Source organism: Falco biarmicus, chromosome 9, assembly GCF_023638135.1.
Source record: "Falco biarmicus isolate bFalBia1 chromosome 9, bFalBia1.pri, whole genome shotgun sequence".
In the NCBI taxonomy this organism is placed as follows: Eukaryota; Metazoa; Chordata; class Aves; order Falconiformes; family Falconidae; genus Falco; species Falco biarmicus.
The window spans coordinates 7,803,031-7,818,769 of NC_079296.1; the positions used below are offsets into that span (position 1 = coordinate 7,803,031).

The 15,739-nt window shown below is 44.1% G+C and overlaps 2 protein-coding genes across 4 annotated transcripts; one reads left to right on the forward strand and one right to left on the reverse strand.

Moving 5' to 3' along the window:
- Window positions 1–283: 283 nt before the first annotated feature.
- Window positions 284–15,446, reverse strand: PSMD5 (proteasome 26S subunit, non-ATPase 5). 3 transcript variants are annotated; one of them, XM_056351911.1, is made up of 10 exons: window positions 15,175–15,445; window positions 14,829–14,973; window positions 14,036–14,149; window positions 13,462–13,590; window positions 12,598–12,707; window positions 12,037–12,179; window positions 11,352–11,543; window positions 10,392–10,501; window positions 9,586–9,726; window positions 284–405 (listed from the first exon to the last, which is right to left on the reverse strand). In XM_056351911.1, the coding sequence occupies exons 1-10, from the start codon at window positions 15,345–15,347 to the stop codon at window positions 358–360; spliced, it is 1,305 nt and encodes a 434-aa protein (XP_056207886.1). In that variant the 5' UTR covers window positions 15,348–15,445; the 3' UTR covers window positions 284–357. The 3 variants fall into 3 exon arrangements, with proteins under 3 accessions (XP_056207886.1, XP_056207885.1, XP_056207884.1); XM_056351910.1 differs by lacking the exon at window positions 284–405 and adding an exon at window positions 5,263–5,373 and having other exon boundaries at window positions 15,175–15,446; XM_056351909.1 differs by lacking the exon at window positions 284–405 and adding an exon at window positions 7,030–9,061 and having other exon boundaries at window positions 15,175–15,444.
- On the forward strand, window positions 412–5,200 carry B3GALT9 (beta-1,3-galactosyltransferase 9). The gene is made up of 2 exons (XM_056351912.1): window positions 412–1,472; window positions 1,824–5,200. Exon 2 carries the CDS (start codon window positions 3,856–3,858, stop codon window positions 4,972–4,974), a length of 1,119 nt encoding a protein of 372 aa, XP_056207887.1. The 5' UTR covers window positions 412–1,472; window positions 1,824–3,855; the 3' UTR covers window positions 4,975–5,200.
- Window positions 15,447–15,739: the final 293 nt, after the last annotated feature.

The following is a 15,739-nucleotide window of genomic DNA, read 5'->3' on the forward strand; positions in this document are numbered from 1 at the left end:
TCCCCAAAAAACCAATCTCAAACTCCAAACATCCTTCAGTCTAAGCACTCACTGTTCATATGCCAGTCAGGTTGTCTACAGCGTTATCAGTACATCACCGCTGCCGTAATGAGGTTTGCTCGGACGTACAATTTTAAGGAAAACATGAAAGCGTTTTACATAAAGCAAATTATAGCCCCATGGCTCAGAAAAACCTGTTTTCCTGGTTGTTTCCCTGATTTATAGCCATAGGATTTTTCAGGGCTTAAGTGGAGCTGTAGGAGCAGCACTGCTTTCCCCAGACTGACCTGACTTCAGCCACTCTGGGGTCCTGAATTGACTCTTCTTGGAGTGAATTCTTCTGGGAATTCTTGGATCTCACGGACCAGGGTGAGATTTTCCCTGAACGTGTTTGACTTTATCCATCTGAAAAGTGAGATAAGATCATCATAAGCTGCTGTGCTTTACTGTTGCCCAAAGCCTGGGGTTTCAAGGCGATGGAGGGATCACCCCCAGGCAAACCCCCTGGAGCTGGGGGGGTTTGTGGCACCCCCAGATGAGTTACTTTACCCTTCAGCAGTCTTTTTGTTTCTCTTCCTCCACTTCCTCCCAGTGGTACTCAGCCAGACCATTCAGATAAACAAAACCCCACATCCAAGAGCTGCCTGCATCCCGGCTGTGGTTGGACAGTGTTAATCTTATACACCCCATATCTACGGCTCCTGCCGCCACCACAAAGCAGTGCTGAAGAAATGACTTCAGAAGTACAGCAAGCACCATGCTGTGCGTAATTGCAACAGGGATGATACACATGTGGGTTTTATTATTATTATATTATTATTCTAAAAATGCACAATTTTTAAAGCAAGTGGTTTCAAATGCTAGTGTTTATTTGCTTATTAAATGGTTTAGATGGAGACGGAGCATCTTCAAAGGAGGAATTTTTTTCCCAGGATGGGTATCTGGGGCTATAGTGCTATATTATTGTACATTAAAAATATTTCCTCATTAGCTTTTTATTTCAGAGAACACATTTAACTGACACTTCCCATGATGACAGCCTGCCAAGCTTCAAAGCACAACTTCTGCAAGGATTATAATGATTGTGAGGCTGGTCCAGATGAAGCTGTAGCCCAGCTGACACACAAGCTCTGTGAAAGGAGTTCTTCCGAGTTTTGGAGAGCCTAAAGCCCAGGTCCACATTGGGACTTGCACACTCTGTGTGTCTGGGCCATCTTTCAAAGGGACACTATGTACTCCCAAGCTGTGACCACACTTTGGGGACCTGGTTTCTCCTGTCATTCCAGCTGCTCTCTACATCAGTGCAGATTACCCAACATGCATGGGAAAGTGCTCCCCACACTGCCACAGAACCAGGGGCAGGCACTGGGAGAGCTGGGGGGCTCAGCCACAGCTGGAGAATTAACCCTCCATCACCCCAAGCCAGAAATCAAAGTTCTTCTCCATCTCCCTGGGACATCTGGCTGATACAGGTGCAGGAGCGGTCTGGAAACTAGGACCATGCATGGCAATCAGTTAGCTGAGGGGAATGTGCTCGAGCTTGTCTAGACAACAATTAACATGATGGGGCATGTTTGCAGAGCACAGGGGAGTGGGAGACGGATGGCGCCAAGGTTGGCACCAAGGAAAGGTAACACCTTGCGGTTAATTGATGGTAGTTAACCACCAATCAGGGATTGCCTAGTATGCAAGGCTTAGCTTCAAGAACCAATCTGTTTAAAACGTGCAGCTTCTGAAAGTGTATAAAAACTCGTGCTTCTGTACAATAAATTGACATTTGCTTGCATCAAGCTGCATCCCGTCTCTTCATTCGCTGCATACAGGCTCCCCTAAGGATGCTTCAGGGAGGACTGCAACAGTCAGAGCATCACACCCTCGCAAGGCACACAGCTAAGGCAAACCACAGCAACGCTGCATTCTCCTTGCGCCCTTTCACCCAAGGATGCAGTTAACAGAAATGCATCCTTATCTATGAGAAATATTTTCAAAATGAAAAAATAAAAATAAAAAATCACCACCTCTCTCTCTGCTTTCACACAGAGGCTGGAGTTCCCATATTTGTGCTGAAGGAGGCTGACACCTCCTGCCACAATTTGCCCATCAAACAGCATCAGTGCCATCATCCGCCCCTCCAGCTGCCCAGGACCCACGAGCCCTGTTCCCCCGTCAGTGCTCTACGGGCCCCACGGCTCACAGCCCTGCTGCCAAACCCAGCTCTCACCCCTGCTGACACCTCCATCCTGTTTGTGGTGTCTTTGGCACTTGCCCCTCCAGCACTTCCAGTCCCCCGCGGCTCCCCAGCCCAGGCAGCTCCAGCACAGCCCGCGGCTGGGCCAACATTAACACGTGGAGCCTCTGGCACAGCCGAGGCCACCGCCGAAGGCAGGAGCCCGGCCAGGAGTAGATCATCGCTGCTCTTCACTAGGACACGCAACCACCACAAAAGCATAAATACATACAGTCATTTAAAACCACAGGGTGACACTGTGTGGACAGAAAGCAAAGGACCCTCCAACACAGCTTCTTACAGTTCACAGCCTCGCTTCACTAAATGGATGCGAGAGCCGTGAGAGGTGGGGGGGACGCAGCAGAATGTCCCCAGCCTCCTGGCCACAGGCCCTCTGGCTGAGCACCGCCAGCTCCCTGCACAGCCCCTTCTTCTTCGCGCCTGGCTTCAAGGAGTCAGCCTGGTACTGACCGATGCCCTCTGCTTCCTTAACTCTGGAGCAATCAAGACAGCAGAGTGAGGCACCTCACCCGGAGCAGGCTCACAGCTCCTGCAGCTGCAAGCCCAGCACAGGGGGGGCCTCTTGGTACCCCTCTCCCCGCGTGCTAGGGACAGCCGCAGTGCCCACAGCCTTGGGGCATTCTCCGTGTCCGTGGGGACCTCACACAAGGCAAACCCACAAGTTCACACCCCACATCTCCATCTCAGGAGATGCAGAGTGCTCAGTGTGGGGGTTACCTACCATGGACTGGCGAACCGACACCAAAATGGCACAGCTGTAAAAAAGAAAAGCCCAGAAAAACAGCAACAAACGGGCAGAGCTGGCACCGACTTGCAACAGCACTGGGGGGACCCCTTTCACCCAGCGAGCACTAGCAGTCGCTTCACTTATTTCTCAGATGCCCAAGCCCAAGTGCCAGAAATTAATAAAGGGAACGGCTAGAGTTTTGCTCGCTTTGTGTGTTACGCAGCTGCAATGCGATCGCTCCCTGGGATCATCTTTCCCCCCACCCAGGCGGGTGGAAGCCGGTGTCTGGGTACTGGGCAGTAACTGGATCCTGCAGACCCAGATACAGATGCTGTCCAGCAAGCCTCTGCCAGGGAGAAACTGCCTCCGACGTTAACGTGGACCCCGCCGCAGGGAGAACTCCTGCTGCCATGCAGGTGAGTGCTCGGGCTCGTTACTCAGCTGCAGCACAGGGGCTAGCACGATGCTGCACCCGCACGACAGCGGCGATAACAGTTTCCCCACCAGCTCCTTACCCTGCCAGCTTTCACATGGTGCTTGCCAAAAGCTCTCCTTTGAGGACACATTAACATTATAGGTCCTCATCTCAGGCCTCCAGTAACAGGTTAAACCCAGAAAATACTAATTGCAGGTTATTCCTCAGTACTTCCATGCATGGATGCACAGAAAGAAGCCTTCTCACCTACAGCATAGCAACATCCTTCTCAGTTTGGGATCTCGCTGTGCCACAAGAATAGGGTTGCTCAGGTTTCTAGGAGGAAAAAGAGCCTTACACTAATAACACAAAGACCACAGTCTAAAAGTCGTAATTTTTTTGCATTAATATATTATAAAAGGAAGGAAAGCTTTTCTGTTCTAGTAGCAAGAGAATTCAGTGTCCATGTCTGCTCTTCCCCAGCTGACACTCTGCAGGCTCCGGACTCACCAGTGGTGCTTCATTCTCTTTAACTTCTTGCTTTTCCACGTGCTGCTTTTCGGAGCAGATTTACTGGAGGAATACTTCCTGCGGTCATTGCCTCTTTCTTACACCGATGCAAAGGCTCTTGACATTCGGGAGAGGGCCAGGAAGCTAGATACGGATCCTCTAAAGGCCAATCTCTCTTACACGGCCCGCAGCGCAGCAACATGCTCCGACCAAGAGATATTTTTGCTCGTTCTTGTCTGCAGTAGCCCAGAAAACAGGACAAGGCGCAACGTGATCAGGCAGACGTGGGGCAACGTGACAGACACCCGAGGTTATGCTGTCCTGACTCTGTTTGCTTTAGGAAAGCCAGCTTCAGTAACCACCCAGCAGGAGATCAATGAGGAGTCTCAAAAGCACAGAGACATTATTGAAGGCAGCTTCATCGATTCCCCCGAGACACAGACACAGAAGATGTTGATGAGCGTGGAGTGGACGGTGACTTTCTGTCCCCATGCAAGGTATATTCTTAAAACAGATGAAGACGTGTTTGTCGGTATTCCAAGTCTGGCTGGATACTTGCTTAGCTTAACACAGCTGGAGGACATCTACCTTGGGAGGGTCGTTCATCAAGGAGTGCCTGACAGAGACCCGGCGAGCCCTGGCTTTATTCCCATCCATCAATACCCAGAGGAGTTCTACCCCGATTACTGTGACGGGAGCGCTTTTGTCATGTCCCAGGACGTCGCTCGCAAGGTGTACGTGGCCACCAAGGAGGTGCCAGTTTCAGTGCCCCCCGATATTTTTGTCGGGATCTGTGCTAAAAAAGCTGGCATCGCTCCTATTCATAGCTCTCGGTTTTCTGGGGAAAAGCACATCAGCTACAATCGATGCTGCTATAAATTCATTTTCACCTCTTCCAACATGAAAGAGGATGAGTTATTTAAAGACTGGAAGGAAACAAGTGACGGGAACGATTGCTCATTACTGGAAACTTACTATGGTCTGGTGTCCTGCAAGGTTTTGACCTATGTTGATAAGTTCAAACAGTTTAACTTAGATATACTGAAAAATGAGGTTCTTCATTTCATCAATTAAGTTTTAACTTCTGCAAAGGAAGTCTAAATTTTCTTTTACCAGCTGTTTTACCTGTTAATATTTAGTAATAACGATCTCCTCTCAAGGTTAGCTCTCTTCCCTGCAACAGAAAATGGATTCTCAATGCTATAGTGTGTTACAGCAGGAAGGGATGAACTGTATGTACTCTAGCTACTTAAGTACCTACAAGTGAATGCATACAATTAAAAAAAAAAAAAAAAAAAAAGTACTCCAAGAAACTTCGTCCGTATCCATCCAGTGTTTTCCAGACTCCTGAAGTCCCCTACCTTATGCCAAAACTCCTTCTGCATGTTGTATCTGAGTGAGGCATCATCTCCTTCAAAATTGTTTAGTAACAGAGGGGAATTTTTCTGTCCACAGCCGGGAGCTCTGAGCAGCCTGTTTTACAATACCAGGGAAAATACAGAACAGCTTAGAATGGCAACAGACATTGAACCACCATGGGAATTGCTTAGGTAAACAGCCCGGGGAGATTCTAGGAGAGAAATCTAACTCACTTGTGAAAGAATCTTGTATTTCTGTCAGTCATGGCATCAGAAAAACACCCAACACAAGCAGTAGCTTACTCAATGCCGAAACATTTTTTTTTTCCCCCTCTTTAAGCTCGTAATTTAAGTAGCTGCTCCACTTGTTTCTGTCTATGAAACTGCTGAAATAGAGATGCTGTTTTCCCTGTTGGTTGTATCATTGATAACATTAGTTACATGTTTTTCCAGTTATGATTATCTGTATTTCAGAAATCATGGTGCAGGGCAGGAGCAGTAAAAGTGCACAGAACAAACAGTAATTAACTGCCAATTAATCATTTGAAGGAGGCCAGCAGGTGACTTTATTTTGGCCTGAGTGTACCCGAGACAGCATTGGACTCCAAGGTCTGCGCATGAAAGCCATGCCAAAAGCCAGTGTCCAGAAGTTAGAGAAACTCTGAACAGAAATAGAGGAATAATTGGGTTCAAGTGTGAGGAAGCGTAGTTCAGTCTACCTGCTAAACAATTTGTTTTCTTGAATGTAAAATTTGAATCAATATTAGAAGTTCAATAAATGCTATTTGATTTCACCGCAGATCATTCAGCTGAGTGCAGATATGACCAGATACCATCATACGGCCTTTGTAACACAGGAGGTCACAGTAGATGATTGGGATGGTCCCTTCTGGCCTTAACACCTGTGAGTAACATTATGCTGGAGAACAGCATCAGCAGTGAAGTCAGAACAGATTCACCAGCACATGGGCAACAACGACCTTACTCTAAATATAAAAATTCCCCAAATTAGGAATCAGTCACAGAACACAACCCACCCATGCCTACGTCCTCCAGATTAACTCCCCCGTTTCAGCTCTTTCAGCAGCAAAAAGGCTAGGTGGACAGACTCATTCTACAGCTGTGACAGACACACATGGGAAGAGACAGACATGTACCTTCGAGAGCCCCACCTACCCTTCCCGCTGTGACCGAAGGAATTGGAGGTATGCTCTGAAGGCTCCACAGTTCTTAAGTACCAAATTATGCTGCTTGTTAACCAGGGTCAAACGAGGAGTTGTCATTTTGGGTTTTTTGGTTGGTTGGTTTTAGTGGGTTTTTTTAAACCAAGTTCATCAAGTTCAGCATGTGACCTCAGTTTTCCTTTTCCATCATTCCTCTTCTGTTTTTTTCCCTCCATTATCCCCACCTGTTAGTTTACAGGGGGGGAGGACAGGTACAACACACTTACATTTTTTCCATTGTATATAAGATACACCAGCAGCACCATATAAAACCTATGGCAATATACAGGATTGGTAGGGAACAACACATGAAAATAAGGGGTAAGCGCCTGATCAATTAATCAGAATGTTGAGCTCAAAGCCCAAGAAAATAAAGCATATGTGCATATATAAAAAAATCCCTTGTTTGGCATCTCTGTGTATTCTAAAATATTGCATTTGGCAAACGTACCATGCAAAGCAGATGCTAAAGACTTAGCACACAGAGTGGCTTTCAAAAGCAACAGCTGAAAACACACATGGAAGAGACTCATGAATTGCAGAAAAGGTTTACATATTTATTTCTTTTACTGAGAATTTAGTATACAGCTCATACAGAGCTACTAGCGCACAAAGCCACCTCAAACAACAAAGCTGAACTATCCAATACAAGTGCAAACTAAGGACTTCTATACTCTTTCGTTTCTTTTTTAGTGCTTTCATGGGTTTTCTGGATGCAGGATTCATGAAGCTTCTGTGCTCTCTCCGTTCACAAATGAGACACTGCATACCGCACTTCTCACTAGCAGATGTTTATTATGCATATCTAGGATGAAAGCATTAGCAGTAGCATAATGTTGGATGACAATTTTTGTACATCTTGGATCATAAGCAACAAGGTAGACCACCTGCGTTCAGATAGTGTATTAAACATCAAGGGATCTTCCCCAAATACCCTGCTCCTCTGAGCCCACTCTGACTCCGCGCCAGCGATTTTTGGCAGGCAATGCCATCACCTCTGCTGCAGCTCAAAGCTGCTACAAAGCAAGAGGAGAGTTACTACATGACTAGATCATCCTGCTTCACTTTGCAGAGTGGGGACACAGGACGAGTGCTTTCCACAGCAGTATACCTGACTTGGCACACTACTACAATAAGCCCAAAAGTAATTTCACTTCTTATTTTGCTCCCCCCAGCTATTCCTCAGATCTGCTTCTTACATCCTCAACAAAAATAATAAAAACCTTTTGTATAACATACATTATGGTCTCTCTTTATGGACAAAGACACATCAAGTGTCACTAGAGTGTCCAACTAGTCTTGTTTCTCATCTGCAGCTAGCTGACCATCTTCAAAAGATTACAGCTTCATAGGGTACTACATTTCCATACTCCTAACTCAGTTCATGCCCTTAAACATGAAAGCTTTATGGTTTTACCCTTTTATCTAACTCGGGCAACTAAAATGGCATTTTCAAAACAACACTTAAAATTAAAAAAAATTATCTCTTAAAAAATAGCGTAAACAATTTAAGATTTGGTTCTGAAGTAGACTTGTAGTGCTATGGCTCATGCTCCTTTCGAGCAAGTAACCTGAGCTGCCATACAAAGTCGCAGTCAACAAGGGAGACAAAGCTCCCAATTTGGTTTTATACATTAGTGTGCACTAATCTTGTTTTTAGAAGGGCTAAAAGCTTTTTCTTCATCCTCAGCCTAAAATGTAAACAATATTTAGGTTTATTTATTCAAGCAAGACTCACATTCAGCAAGTTGAAAATATAAGAGAATCCAGTTCGTACTCCCTCATGTGGACAGAACGTTACTAACTTACTCTTACCAACAGTTTCTGACAAAATATGACTGGCTAAAAGAGCATTTTCCATGCAAGTGCCAACTCTGGCAGATATTAAACATTTAATAAAGAGAGACACTATGGCAGCATGTGAGGTTACAAACCTCGAGGTGTTTGTGGTTATTTTTAATTGAACTGTAATCTACTGAGAAAACACGATAGGAACTCCAAACCCAAAAACTGTTTAACCAAACAGTAGTAACTTCTGCAAAATAAACACAGGCAGCAGTTGATGAGTGCTTACTGTGGTTACTTGTCTCACAACAGTACGCAGACAACTTCTGCCATGACATTCTATGGGAAACTACGCTGTGCCCTATAGGGTTTTTATTTGCTCTCAAGACTCTCATTTCAAATAGAGTCAAAGTGCTTCAGATTCCTTTGAACAGACAACTTAGAGAGACTCCAGTGTGGAGAGTCTTTACACCTTTTATCTTAACATCTATTTCAGTATCACTGTTTGTAAGAAGGGGAACCAAGTTATCAGTGACATTACTCTGCTCCTTCCACGGCTGTAGTAGAAACTGCCTTAACATAATAAGGGCCTTCACGCAAGTAAGCCCTAAGCCTCAGGTAATACTGATTTCCAAAGATTTCCGCAATCGTTTTAGAGTTTACAAGGGCCTTAACCAGTTCATATTTGGCATCCTTCGAAGCTTTGTCAGGCTCCACAGATCTGTCTACAATGTACTCCACAAACCCTGGACTGTCAAGCATCAACTTCTGGGCCCATGGTTGATTTGCAATAGCCTAAACATGAAAGGAAAAAAAAAAAAAAAAAAAAAAGAAGAGGGGGGAAGGGGAAACACCTCATTTTAAAAACAAATGAAAAAACAGTTACATGGTAGGCTGTTATGCAAATAGCCAAGGAACAGAAAAAAATTAAATTGGATATTTGTTCTACGAATAGTTACACACTCAAATCAAGCAGCAGGGTTTAACACTGGAAAACAAGTACAGCTCAGTGCTTATCTTTAAAGTCTTAAGTGAATTATCACAGCAGTGCCTCTGACATTTAAGCAGCACCCTAGAGCATAGCTTGTGCTTTTGTTTTCATTTTGTATCTCTCCAATTTACAAGAAAATAAGCATTAAAAACATGACATGTCTGCTGCATTATTTAAATGGTGAATGCAAGTGGGGCACAATGAGAAAGGCCTTATTTCTGACTGCTTCAGGGCTTCAGCAAGAAGTCTGTGGCATTCACTTAAAAATATCTGAGACTGAATGGCAATACAATTCACTATGTAATCTTTGAAAACAAGAAGTACTTACAGTAAAAACCCGCAAAGCCCCGCAGTGCAGATCAGGGAACGGTTGAGTACTGATGCTCCTGAAGAGTTCCAGCGGCTGGCTAGACAAGGATGTGAACCATGATTCAGTCATCCTTAAAAGGTCTTCTGTCTGCTGCTCTGGCTACACTCACATACAAAAGTGAAAGAGTTTGATTAGGATTACGAAAAACTTTCAAGTTTTGAGTGTACGTTCAATAGTTAAGGAAGTTATTCAAAACAAACTCCTGGCAGATTAAACTGAAATGGTTTAAATTCTCAACTTATTTTCAGGAATGAAGAAATGGCCTTCTGTACTTCATTTAGCTTGGAGGACAGATTTAAATAAATTGATCTTGATACAAAAGGTAAGTGCTGTGCTGCAGTACAGCTCTGCAAGACAAATGAAAACGGCTTACTCCCTCACTTGGAGCTATGCTATTAAAAGCAGATCACTGGATCTAAAGAACATATACAGGGATTAGAGCAGTTTGCCACTACTCCTTTAACGAACAAGAATATTTAAGTGTTTAGTCTCTTTCCTCACCAATGTCTCTTGGCTTTGTGTTTTATAAAGAGATTTCAGAACACCTGGCTTCTTACAAACTCAAACTTTAAGCAAACAAATAAATCAGGGAATTTCAAAATAGTCAAGTTAACGATACAGAATACTAGAAAGCTATCACTACTGCCTAAGCTAGATGCTGCAAAAGGTCTTCACACAATTAGTCAGATGCACAATAATTTCATTCTTGTAGACGTCAAAGAAAAAAAAGAGAGAGACAACAAACCAAATCACAAAAAACTTACAGGCAAATAAAGAAGAGCTGAAATTGCATCCAAACATCGAAGTCGTAACTCTGTGGGGGCATTCTTTGCCTGGTGCCCTATTCTGCTTAACAGATTTTGAAACCTACTTCCTTTGAAAATAAAAACAAAGTGCTTTTAATTAATTCAGACAGACCTCTACAGGAGTAGAGTGTTACCTGTCAGTAACATTATACTACATTAACTGGCACAGTGTTGCACATTAAGCCTGAGAAAGGCAACTTCTTGATCCACTCCAATAAAAGCAGCGTAAGATTCTCTTTGCTTCATATGGATCTAAGACTGGCAAATCCAAAGCTTTTATGTTAATTCTCCAGACTATTCAAACATTTCCAAAAATTAATTTGTGTCAATTGAGTTACCTTGGGAAGTATGGACTTAAGTACACTTGTAATTAGAAACCTTCAATCCTGTTCTACAATGCTCCAGTAGCTACCTGCTAATAAAGGTTTTCACTTCAAAACCAAAGTTTGGACTAGCAGCAAGAAGTCTAGCACATATTTTTCAATCCTCTGAACAGTTTTGTAGTAAAGAAGAACAATGCTGTCTTTATGGAAAGCATCATTACATGAAAGTTCATGGTTTTCTAATTCTGGTGAGAAGGTCATGACATCAGTAGACCCAGAGGGATCCAAAATATAACACAACTACTGATGATTCATATGATGCAGCTCACTAGAAGAGAATGATTCTAATCACGCTTGTGATACCAGAATTCTAGCTGCCAGTCATTTTGCACTGCCATGCCTGGCAAGAGAGTTTAAAAAAACGCTTTATCTGGTATAGCACAGCTATTCAGACACCCTTGATTACTCGATAAATAAATAAATACATTTTTCAATTCCTTTCTCAATTACACCAAACCAATTCACTCTTGTATATTATGACATACTGAGAAAGTTTTATTGGGGGGTGGGGGGAAAAAAAAAAAAAGCTACTAACTAGTTTTCTGTAAAACCTGTTTGCCTTCCACATTTGATCCCAGGATTCCTAGTGTGTCCACAGCCACTCCAATCATGGTCGGATCATGACTTTCTGCCATTTCAAAGACTTTTTCCATAAATACAGGGTACCGTTCACAGATCTGCTGTGGACTATCTACAATAGCCAGATTTCCAAAAAATTTAATAAATCCTGAGAGGAAGAAAAAAAGAAAAAAAAGAATTCAGAATGAAGGAACAGTAACTAGCAATGGCAAAATTAAATATACATTAAATTATTAATATTAATTCAGCATCATAAACAAAAACTTAAGTCTGAATACTGTTTGTGAAAGGCATCACAGTAAGGACAGAACTAAGGAACAAGCCAATATTTTGGAAGTTACTTAAATTCATGATGTAACAGCTGCCTTTTTTAATTCATAAAAAAAAAAAGACTACAATAACACAAACGTAAAACCTATAGTACAGTCTCTCCAGATCTTACATGTACTACCACTGTTAATGAGTAACGTTACTCATGTGTTAGCCTATCCTTCAGCATTTTTTGTAAACACCCAATAGACACGTTCTAACAGTCAAAGATTCATACGAGCTTTCAAAACAGAGACTTAACAGTCCTCTCAGTTTAACTCCTTAATAAAAGGAAGCAGTAAACACTGGAAACAAGAAATGCATGGTCTAACCTGGTAAATAGAAGCCTGAGAAAGGATCAGACTCCGCACCAACAATGATGTTTGAAATTTTATCGATAACTCCTTGTTGAGCAAGATACTGACGCCCATGTGGGGTATGGGCCAGTGAAGTCACCATCTCTATACATGTAGCTCTGTAACAGACAAACAGTTATTTTGGCCTATTTCAGATGAGGTTTTGCAGTACTCTAAGAAAAACAGGTTTTCTACCCTTAAGACAAAATCCAAACAAACCAAAAACCAACTACCCTAACTGTCCAATGCTCCGCCAAGCTCACTCAGATATCTTACTTAAGGATATAGCTAGAAAGAATTCTCAAGTGTTTATACCACAGCCCAGCATTACAATTATAACAATATACTGAGGAAAGTTCACCTTGGTTCTCAAATTTAAGTATACAGTATTCTACATTCCAGACTATTAAAGAAGAGGCAGATAAAGTGTTCCACAAGAAACATACAAAAATGTGTTTAAAGAGTGTTATGTTAATACCAAACATCAGAGTTTTAACAATAGGGGAAATCTCATTGGCAAATTGACTACCAACATACCTGACCAGCATATCATCTCCAGTCAGCTCTCCAATTAACTCCGATATTAATCCACTGTTTGCACAGTAATTTAGCGAATCTGCTGACACCGAAGAAATCTCAACAATTAACTAAATAAAAGCATGGGGAGGGGGGAAGATTGTTTAAAAAACCATAATGATAACAATTCACAGTAATGACCAAGTAAGTCTTCTAATGCTAGCTAACCACACACACACACATATATATATATATATGAAATACAGAATTTCATTATTTTTTCCATAATTAACCTAAATGTTTGCTTCAAACAAGTTCATAAGGAGTTCCGGAGTTGACAGCACATGCATTTGATTTCTATTCACAGTCATCTTTTCTTCAAAGGATCATTGTGGCTATGCCCATTAAGGTCTAGAATAGCTAAACTGTATTATTTCTCCTTTGCCATACACAGCTAGACTGGCACACCTGGCATCTCTCTCTGTTCCTCCCTCCGGAAGTTTCACTAGCACTTCACATCCAAAGGTGGAGTGACTACCGCAGCTTCCAGAGAAGCAAGTACTTTATTACATCTTTAGTAACTGTGTAGCTCTTCCAACGCCCTAGGCACCACAAGTTCAAATACAAGATATAAACAGTACTTCACATTTTTGTACCATAAACTAAGAAAGAGAAGTTATGACATTATTTGAGGGCCAACACTGCTGTACTCTTCCTACTCCTTTCTAGTCTTGACAAAATGGAGGCATAAAGAAAAAATTTGTAAAGCAGTAATGAACACTAATTTGAAAGCAAGCCATAAAATCCAGATTGTAATTCAGAACTACAGTCCAAGAGAACTGCATTATCATGCCATTCCAATGCTAACATGGATCACATCCCTACCTCATATACTCTGTATCGAACAACATCGTTTGTTGCCATGACATTTTTCAAGTCACTCAACAAACTGCTCACAAATAAAGCCTCCAAGCCATCTTGCGTCTGGGCTATTCTTGAGAGAGACTTGATGGCCTGGAAGCAAAACCAAGAGCTTATTATTAAAAACAAACAGCAAAACCAAAGAGAGAAGAAAATCCAAGATGACCGGACTTAGTAAAGAATGTTGAAACTAGCACATTAAATCAAGTTATACATCTAAAACTGTAATTGTGTTCACTTTTCCTTTACAAGAGCTAGTAACGGTTACTGTGATCAAAGTCTCTGGCATCAAATTCAGATCTATGAGTTCACTTTGGCATCAACAGCTACTGGAAGACAACAATTCTAGGTAAATTTTCTATCACATTTAAGTAATTTCTGGGCTTAAGGCACCTATATGCTTAAAACATCTCTCAAGCAACACAAGCGCTCTTTTCTTTATAAAGAGTAGAGGCTGTCATCAGACACTAAAAAAAGGCGTTTTGTGCACTGCCTACATCAGTTTGTAGAGGAAGAAAAAAAAGAAAGCAACGCTTACTTCTTTAGCCACTGCTATTTTCTCTCCACCGATGCAATTTATTATCTGCCGTAATAGTTCAGGACTGTTGAGAATTTCTGTAACAGCATCTGAATTTTCCACAATCCTCCCAACCTAAAGAAATGATTAAGTATAGAAAATAACATTAAACCAAAAACTTTTTGCACAATAAGGGCACAGTGGAAAAAGTTCCAGACAGACAAAATCACCATCTTTGAAGACACTTAAAACTCAACTGGACAATACCCTAAGACACCTGCTGCAAGCTGGCCACAGTTTTAGCTGGGGGCTGGACATGAAGCCTCTGGAAGTCCATTCCAAACCACAACATTGCACAATTCTGTCTTTTTAAATCAACACAGCAAGTGTCAAGTTACTACCTCCTATTCCTCTTCAGTGCTCCCACAATACTGTTCAAAGTATCCTGAATATCAAGATGTTGCTGCAATTAATTCTTACAGCACCTGCTGTATTCTTACGGCACCCACTGTCAGTGCTGGCATAGAAAGCTTTATCCAGAAGACGTGACAGATTCATTTACAAGATACTTCTGTCAAGACATAGTTTTATACGTTGTGTTTAACAGCCACGTCATGAAGCACTGCATACCAACACATTACACGGTATTTATCCAAAATTGCATAAGCACCTAAGAGCACAATTCCTGCAGGTAACACTTGATGTAGTGCTTCTATCACAAATTAAGACATGAAACAACAGTAACTGATTAGGCCTAACCCAACCTGGCTCAAGACAGAGCTCCATCCCCTCCTCCCGGAGGAAAACCCTGTACCTGAGATATGGTGAGGATCTTCACGGAGTCATCGGGGTGGAAAAGCCCTTTCTGAAGCTCTTCTCTGAGGTTCTGAATCACGTAGACCGGGTCCAGGGCCCGCAGGAGCCTCTCCAGGATGGAAACACACGCAGACACTTGCTCCCTGGATGGGACAGAGAGAAACCCAAGCCTTTCAGGAGAAGGACGCCGCCAGCGGCTCGCACAACTTCAGCTGTGCCAGCCCCCGCCCTGAAGGAGGGCAGGGAAGGAGACGAGGCAGCAGCAGGAGCCACCCCGCTCCGGGGGAAGGGGGGAGAGGAGGCGGCGGGGCCGGGCCAGGCCGCGACACCGAGCCGCCGCTCACCGGTTGTTGACGCTGAGGAGGGCGAAGAGCGCTCCCAGGTGGTCGTCGCTGAGGCGGGCGCGGAGGGCCGCGGGGGGCACGGCCTGCACGGCGAGCCGCAGGGCCCGCAGCTCCTCCAGCGGCGCCTCCCGCCGGGCCGCCCGCTCCAGCAACTCCACCACCGCCTCCGCCATCTTGGCGCCGCCGAGAGAACCGCGAGAGCCCGCCGCCCCTAGCAACCGCCGCGCCGTCGCCAGGGGCCCCCTTCGCGTCCGTCACGTCTTAACAAAATGGAGGCCGCGGCCCGCCCCCTCTTGGTCCCGCCCACCTCGCCGTCTGATTGGGGGATGTGCGAAGGGCGGGGTTAGAGCGGGAGGGGCGGGGTTAGAGCGGGAGGGGCGGGGTTAGAGCGGGAGGGGGCGGGGTTAGAGCGGGAGGGGGCGGGGTCCCGCGTGAGGGGCGTGGGGGATGCTGGGTCTGCGCTGCCCGGGGGTCCGGGGTCAATGGCGGTTTTGCGGAGGGGGGCTGGGGGCGCTGCGGCGACGTCCGCCGCCGACCTGCCGTGCAGCCGTGAGGGTCAGCCGCC